The sequence below is a fragment of the Physeter macrocephalus genome, chromosome 18, assembly GCF_002837175.3.
Source record: "Physeter macrocephalus isolate SW-GA chromosome 18, ASM283717v5, whole genome shotgun sequence".
Lineage (NCBI taxonomy): Eukaryota > Metazoa > Chordata > Mammalia > Artiodactyla > Physeteridae > Physeter > Physeter macrocephalus.
In genome coordinates, this window is record NC_041231.1 from 74,771,248 (window position 1) to 74,779,857 (window position 8,610).

The following is an 8,610-nucleotide window of genomic DNA, read 5'->3' on the forward strand; positions in this document are numbered from 1 at the left end:
TTTAATGGGCTACTAGAAAATTTAAAATTACAGTGAGGTTCACACTTTATTCCTCTTGGACAGTGCTCACCTAGACACTAGAGGAAGATAGGGTCAGGAAGCTGTGTTCCAGAAGCTCATTTGTTTCTCTACCGTGGGTCTGTGCTTTGGTTTGTTGACCTGGTTTCCCAGTAAAAGACCCTTTTGAAAAAATGCCACCTTGGGCTCCAAGTGGGTGGAAGGTACTCGGGCTCCCCTAGTGGCTACGTGCGGTAGTGGCTGTCCAGGGAAAAGGAGGCAGGGCTGGAAGGCGACAGGATGGAGGGATCAGGTTGTAGCCAGGGATGGACTATTCCTTCTTAGCCTGGAGCTTAATTCCAGACCCTCTACTGACCTTTACTCCAGGAGGGCGGCCCCATTCTCTCTTATTTCAGAAGGCTCCCATCTTACACGTGAACTTGGCAGGAAGCAGGCTCTCACTAGGCGGTACCAAACACAGGTGTAAGGGAAAATGCCACCTCAAAGCCACCTTCAGAAAACCACAGCGTTTCCAGAGAAATAAACAACAGACATTCACAGACACAGGAATGTTCTTTTTTTGCTCTCTCCCAAGAAGTGTGATCCGTTGTTGTTTTTAAAACTGTACATTTTACTGTACACTTTTTTTTTTTTTTTTAGCAAAAGAGAAGATTGGCATTTGTATTCTGCCCACAGGGATGTCACTTTCCAAAACTCCAAGTCAGAAACCTGACAAACACAAGCGTGAGTACATACCACGTCACGACAGAGCTCGGAGCCGCTGATGAGGACAGACAGTTGATTCCCCCCCCCCCACCCTTCCGATGTCCACCACTTTCCCTCTGGGCATCTGAACCCAAAGGCAAAAAGAGAGGTGGTATTTGGGGTCACTTCCTCAATGGCTACATTTAGAAAGGCTTAGTGAAAAAGTGCAGAGGGAAAAAGGAGTGGAGGAAAACGGGTCCGAGAAAGAGGGAGGATGTGAGAAATGTCCTTTCAAGTCACCGAGGCTAGGGGCACCCTCATGACTGCAGAAAGCATGTGCTCTGGCACCTGGGCTGAAAGTTAGCTTGTGGTCTCAGGAAGAGACTGGCCTGGTCTGTTCATGTCCTGGTCAGGACCAGAAAGGGACTGGGGGAGGCAGAGAGGCACCAGAAGAAAAAGAATGAAGACAGGAGAGTAGAGGGAAGGTGAGGAGAGAAAGGAGGAGGGGGAGGAAGGACGAAGGCATGGGATTTGGAGGCTCCTGGGAGGAGCCGGAAGGCAGTCCTGCATAGACAGCTCCCCGCCCCCTCCCTGTGTGTTCTGGGCGGGGTTGGGGGCCACCAGCTCAGCTCCAGGTCTGAGCCCGTTAGAACGTTTCAGCCCCAAATGGACTCACCTGTATGCTTTGTAGGCTGTGTAGTCAGCAAGTGGCAGAAGGAGGGAGAACAAGAGACACAGAGGCTAGAGATCTACGGCAGATGCTCGGGAGAGGAAAGAATGAGGTGGGGAGAGGTAGTGCGTTGACAATGAGGAGAGACCTGGAACAGACAGGGACCAGGGGAGACAGAGATGCGGGGAAAGACCTTCAGATGCTTCCAAAGCCTTTTCTCCCCCGCCACGTCTCGTCTGCCCCCTCTGGCCACTGTCTGGGAGCGTGGGGGTCAATCCCTAGATGGAAAGGAGCCCGTGTGCCCCTCCCATCGCCATCCTGTCATTTCCATGATGGATCCTCCTCATGAACGGCATCCATGGAAGGCATCCCCCTTGTCCCCATGTCCCACCCTGAGCCACCTTCTTCAGGAACAAACAAGGGACAGACTTTGGACATAGAAACACCCTAGCTACAATGAAGACAGGGTAATGGATTTCAAGCACCACCCCCAGGAGGTAAGTGGCCTTGGGCCCTGCCCTGACTTGGTCACTAATGTACTATGTGACCTTGGGCAAGCCCTTTAGACCCTTGGGGGAAGGGAAGAGAGGGTTAAGGATGAGATGATCGCAAACACCTCTTCAAGCTTCAGAACCCTACAATTCATTTAGTCATGAAGAGTCCTTAGTCCTTCGAGCTGGAAGGGAATTGAAGACTTGGTATGATCACATTATTTTATGAATTAGGAGCCTGAGGTCCAAAGAGAGAAAGGGTCTTGCCCACTGTGTTTAGCTGGTTATTCGGTGGTGGCTCTGGAACCCAGACTCAGAGCTTTGGACCCCGGGTCCAGTGCTCCTTTTGCCACACCCCACTCTGCTCTCCTTAATTAAGAGAAGCCCTCTTGCCCCCACCCCATGTCCATGGGGACTCCCTGTCCCAGCTTCCCCCCAAAGAGGCAAAAATCCCAAAGCAACTCCAAAAGTTAACATCCCTTATGCCCTTGTGTCTCATAAAAACCCTTCTCCCTCTCCCACACATAGAGTCCCAGAAGTTACCCTTCTAGTTTAAGCTGATGTGATGGGTGTTTGAGAAGCAAAGGAAGCTGGGCCAGGGATGGGGGAGGTCACTCATCCCTCCCAAGTGTGGGGACTCTTGGGAATAATGAGGCGTCTGGGCGGGGGACTCCAGTCTTCCCCCAAACAAACGTGCACCCCAAATCATTCCCTGCTCTTCTCAATTGGCAACGATCGCCATCCACCAGGGCTGCAGGGAACCCGCTTTCGTGTGTAGAGTAAACTCTCCGATATCCGTGTCACTGAAGAGGAGGAGTCGGGGAAGTGGAAGAAATAAATTAAGAAATAAAAACAACACCGGAACCATCAGCAATGCAAAGCTGCTTGCTTATAGGCTACATTTGTGATTAGAAAGGCGGGAGCCCCGCCTTTCCAAACACTCAGGGCTTAGTCTGACATTTGAGCCATCTAGTCTGCTTTCCCTGAGCACAGCCCGATGGGCGGTGGGGGACGGGCCTGGGAAGGTGGTGTGCGTGGTGTGGTGGGGAGGGGAGGCTGTTGACAGGGAGACAAAACTGTCCCTGGATGTAAACATCACCATGGAAACGCCACAGAGACTTGTGGGTAAAGATGCTTTCCTCTTCTCTCACCCTGACAGGGTGGGAGGGAGGATGCCCACCCCCCCACCCAGGCCTACACCGTGCTCTCCATCACCCACTCGGAGCTGCCAAAAGTTCCCCGGGCCCCCGCCAGGTCACTCTCCTCAAAGGGCAAGAGCATGCCGTTGACAGAGAGACTGCGCTTTGTCCAGATGTTCGAGACCCTCCGAGGGGGGCTGTAGCCACCAGGGGCGACCCCTCCCGCAGCCGCAGCCGCAGCCGCAGCCGCAGCCGCAAAGTCCCCCATGTCGAAGGAGTGGCTGCGTTTGGCCTTGCCCTCCAGGGGCAAGGGAAGCAGGCTCCTGGCCCGGGCCGCGGGCGGCCCCAGCAGTGGCTCTCGGTCCGAGGGGTGGCCCCTGGCCGATGTCCCAGACCCTTTCCCTCCTGGAGTCCTGGAGTCCAGCAGCTCCTCCTTTCTCTGACTTTTGAGGTCCAAGGAGGCGAAGGCCCCCATCAGGCGATCAAGGTTGGGCTTGGGGCGGGGGGCGGGGGGTGGGAGCCTCCAGGGGCCCCGTCCCAGCCCTGCAGCCTCCCCGATGCCCAGGGAACTGGAGGAAGAGGAGTCGCTGCCTCGGGCCAGGCCAGCGCTGAAGTCCATGAGCTCGTGACGCACCACCACCTTGGGCGGCCCGGGTGCGGGGGCCCCGCTGGGCGCGCTGCCCAGCGCGGGGGGCTGGGCCCCATTGGTCTGCGAGTGCACGTTGCTGACGGCGGCCGCCGGCTTCCCAGCGCCCTCCTGGTTGCAGACCTTGTAGCGCACCATGAGGATGACGATGAAGACCAGCAGCGTGGCCACGATGACGCCGCCGATGACGAGGATGACGGTGCCGCCCAGGATCTGGCTGTGCATGGACTGGCACTGCGGGTGGTCGGCCTTGGTGAAGAACTGGGCACAGCCCACGATGTTGGTGGCCGTGAGCGTGGTGGCCGTGTCATCCCACATGGCCAGCACGCACAGGTCGTAGCCCGTCCCTGACACCAGGTTGTTGACCACGAAGGCCTTGTTGGAGGCTGGGATCATCCTGCGGGGGGTGGGTGGGCATAGAGGGGGAGGGGTGGTGAGGGACAGTAGGGTGATGGGGGGACGGAGGAGAAGTAGAAAAAAGAGAGAGGGTGACAGAGACAGGAGAGATGGAGAGGGACAGAGAGCCACAGATGCAGGGACACAGAGAGAATGAGGCAGAGCAGAAGAGGGTGACAGGTGGAGAGACAGGAAAAGGGAGAGATGGGGAGGCAGAGGGGAGGGGGAGGAGGGGGACCCAGGTGAGAGAACAGAAGGCAGGTTGGGGTGAAAAGGGAAACGAGAGAGAAAGATTCCGGGGTGGAGGGTGGAAGTGCCAGAAGCAGGTACACAGAGAAAGACATCGGCGATCAGTTGCAGGGAACAACCCAGAAGACGTGGAAATAAAAGAAGGGAATGAGATGGGGGATAGGTGACGGTAGAGAGAGTGGAAATTGGTTAGAGGTGGAGGTTCAGGGAAGAAAGGGGAGAGATTCAGCAGAGAGGAGAGAGGAAGCACACGGGGCGGGGGTGTAGAGGGAGGGACAGGAGAGGCAGAGAGATTAAAGGTGTGAAGAAGCAAAAACTGAACAAAAGGGACTCCCCAGCTCCCCACTTCTGCCTTGTCTGCTGCAAATAGTCCCTGGGTCTCTGGACAGTGGGGGTGAGAGTAAGGTCAGCCCTGGCCCCTCAGCACCCTCCCAGAGGTTGGGTCCACCCCTTGTCTGTCCTGCGAGATTCCTCAGCACTGACTGAGCCTTGTTCTGAGCCTGGCGCTGTACTGAGTCACAGACAAGGTCCTGCCCTCAGGGACCAACTCCATCCTCATCTCCACATGGCTTTCTCATGCCTCGGGAGGGAGAACGCTCGCTGGTGCAGACTGGGGTCTAAGCAGAAGAAAACTGGAGGTGGAAAAGGGGGGTGTTGCTTGGAGGGGAAGGGCACGGTGCAATGTTGAAGAATGGTGGGCAACTGTTTCTCAGAGGGAGGGAACGGGTCCTCCATCACTGCCGTAGCAGGCCAGGCGCGTCCAAAGACACCTGGGAAAGGGTATCACTGGTCGGGGAAGCCTTGACGGGTCTCTCACCTTAAGGGAGGGTCTGAGGGGGCAGCAGTCTCCCCTCACTGGGGCCCGTCCACCATAGCCTGGGCCCCTTCTGCCTGGACCTTCAGGAAGCATGGATGCAAACTGTGATCTCTAAGGCCTTTGTGCAAGTATCATGCCTTCTGGTGGGGGTCCCTAGAAATGACACCTGTCTCACCCCATAAACACTCCTGCAGAAATGCCTCGGCCTGAAGGTGCCACATCTCTCTCTGCAGCCTTCCCCATCTCCCTCCACTCTCAAAGAGCCCTCCGTTTTCCTGTCCCCTACTAATCCAGGGCGCCATCCATGCCTGTCAACCCCTCACACCCAGAGCCAGGCAGCTTAATTGAGATCTCAAGTATGAAATACTGGAGCCTGAACACTTCCACCTGGGAGCCGCGCATGGAGGCTGGGACTGACAGGCAGGTATTGACAACCCGTCAGTGAGCAGCGCTGGAGGGTGCTGCCTCCCTCCTCACTCTTGGCCCGCACGGCTGCTGGGGAAGCCACATGGAGGAAATTGAGTCCTCTGCCCCCGTCCCCATCCCCAACCCATAGCTACAGTGCATGAGGCAGAAGAGGCGGGTGGAGGAGGTTGGGGCCCAGATCCAGCATGCGCCCTGCAAGCCAGCCCTTTAGGTCTATCTATCTCACCTGGGCATCATGGTAATGCTGTGTCCTCATGTCATAGAGGAGGAATGGCCAAGGCTCAGAGAGGCTAAGTGATTTGCCTCAGGTCACACAGCTGGGACTGCCAAGATGAGGCAGTTGGGGCTTTAACACTAGCTTCCAGAGCCACAGTCTGGTCTTATGCCTTTCCACAAACTCGGACGTTTTTCCTCATCTCAGTGAAAACTGCACCCCCTGCCCCGGGCCTGTGGCAGGTCAGCCACCCCCTCCCCTGGAGCAATATTCAGAGCCCACTGAGGCTCTCGCTCCTCCACCAGCAGGACCTCAGTTCTGCTGGGCCAACTGCTGTGCAGAGCCCAGGGCTACACGGGTCCACTTCCTCCCCCCTCAGGGAAGTGATGTGAGTTGGAGGGGCAGGAGCTGTGCACACCCAGAACGGTGACAATAGTAGAGCAAACACTTAATGGCAAGTGTGTGCCAGGCTCTGTTTTTGGTGTCCTACTTCTATCAACTCACTTAGCCCTACAGCAACTCTCTGAAGCAGCCACTGACGTGACCCTTGTTCTGCAGAGGTATTAAGCAGATGTAACATGGCAGAGCTGGCATTCAATCCCAGGCAGTCCGGCTCCTGTCCACTCTGACCCACCTTGTTCCGCCACCTCTCTGGGTCGTGAGCGATGGAAGAGCATATCCATGGAGGAGGGGACGGGCTGGCTGCTTTATTGAACACTTGGTATGTGACAAGGGTTTCCACATTCAATATTGCATTTAAACTTCTCCACAATCCCAGGACACAGGAGATGGACTCCGAGCCCAGAAATCATCTCAGTGTTTAACCATCTTATCCTGGGAAGCAGACCCCACTATTACTACAACTAACAGTTTAACACTAGCAAACAAATCTACAGCTGATTTCTACAGCTGACAGCAGAGGTTTAAGAAGAAATCACACGGGAGCATACTGGTTATTCTGCTATTGGCTCTCAGGTCTGTCTTCCCTTTCACCTGCCCGCCCATGGACGAGGAACTACATTTCCCAGGCTCCCTTGCCTGTTCCCAGGCTCCTTTGCCTCCCAGGTAGAGCTGGCCACTGGAGGCCCCAGAGGAAGACTGGAGTGTGGGAGGAGGGGAGAAGCCAGGTATTTCTTCCTTTTTCTGCTTTAATTGGTGTCTCCCTCTCAGCTCCTGAGCCTCCTCTGTGATCCCAGCTCCAGGGGCTCTACCTCCTGCCAGAGAGACCCGGATCTTAGGCTCCGATCAAACCGTCTCCTCCATTACCTCCATCCTTGGACGGGGTGGGTGGTGGCAGTGGCTTCCTGCTGTAGCTAATCTCTGTGATGCTGACCCCTCAACAATCCCATCGCCTGTAACCCAACCCCAGTACTGAATTCCCTCTTCTATCTAGAGTGTTCTTTGTTTTTTTTTTCTCCTTACGGAATCCTAGGTGACACAAGGACATATAATTTACACGACAAGAAGGAAAAACTTATTTTTTCCTTGCACTTTGGGAAAAAACTATCATTACTTGATGTCAGCAGTAGCACATCTTATCTAGTAGAACCCCACCTGGAGGAAGCACTTTGCCACCTTCTCGGAATCACTCATCACTCCCCAAATCTACCACCTTATGCCTTTGCATAGAGCAGCCCCTCTTCCTAGAAACCACTTATCTTTCTCCACCTGGTGACCTCATCTTTCGAGGCCGGACTCAACGTCACCTCTGACCCAACCTCTGCTCTCTGCTCCCACAGCCCCCCTGCCTTCCTCTGCTAGAGCCCTTCTCGGTGGATGCCTATGTCTCCCCGGAGGACATGGGCTGTGTCTTCACCTTTGCACCTCTGTTGCCAGTCATCATATCTGGCCTTGCGTCACTGCTGAGTAAATATTTACCCTATAGTTGAGCAGTGAATGAAAGACTGCTTTGTTAAATATTAAGGCCTGTACAAATGTCAGGGATTCTTAGTTAAATACGATAGCTGGTGACCCTTAGACACTGCCTGGTCCTGAGGATGTCTCGGGAGAGGCGTTTTCTACATCTTTGAAGCACACCCCTGACAATCTTTATGGACTTGCATGTAGATATGTGTTGGGGTGTGTGAGTGCAGATGAATGTGCGTGCATGTGTGTGAAACGATGTGTGGGGGGCATGTCTGCGTGTCTATCATTTGAGAGCCAGCTACGTGCGTATTTGTGAGCATGTGTGTGTGTGTGTGTGTGTGTGTGTGTGTGTGTGTGTGTGTATAGGTGTTCACTTATATATAGTACACAAAGGTTCTAGTTCCAGACAATGTTGGTCACTGCTCTGTTCCTCTTCCACTCAGCCCCCCAGAGGCTCCACATGTCCCCGAAAACTTCTGAGGGGGCATCCCATGTTACCTCTCCCAGAGACACTTGCAGACCAAGTTTGCTTTTTCCTAACTGCTGCCATTAAAGCTACTATTTGGGGCATCTGGGAACGGAGATGGGAGAGGTTCTTAGAGTCTCCACCTGGGCCTCAGGGCAAAGCCTATGAGCTGACCACAGAAGTCTACTGTCCCCCTTTCGTGGGCTCAGTCCAGACCGCATTCCCCAGCCAAATGTGCACTTAGTGGCGTCCAGGTGGCGAGTTCTGGCCAATGGAATATGGTGGCAGCAGTGTGTGCACCTCTGCGTCTCCAAAATTTACAAGCAGCTCATGCAGCTCAATAACAAAAAAACAAACATCCCAATCCAAAAATGGGCAGAAGACCTAAACAGACATTTCTCCAAAGAAGATGTACAGATTGCCAACAAACACATGAAAGAATGCTCAACATCATTAATCATTAGAGAAATGCAAATCAAAAATACAATGAGATATCATCTCACACCGGTCAGAATGGCCATCATCAAA

The 8,610-nt window shown here is 54.3% G+C and overlaps 1 protein-coding gene across 1 annotated transcript in view; it reads right to left on the minus strand.

Annotated features, from left to right (window-relative positions):
• Nucleotides 1-3,057: 3,057 nt before the first annotated feature.
• LRFN2 (leucine rich repeat and fibronectin type III domain containing 2) overlaps nucleotides 3,058-8,610 on the minus strand; it is a 35,974-nt gene continuing 30,421 nt past the window's right edge. Inside the window, exon 2 of the mRNA XM_007130110.2 lies at nucleotides 3,058-4,045. Within this exon, the coding sequence (XP_007130172.1) occupies nucleotides 3,058-4,045 (988 nt within the window). The remainder of the gene's footprint in view (nucleotides 4,046-8,610) is intronic.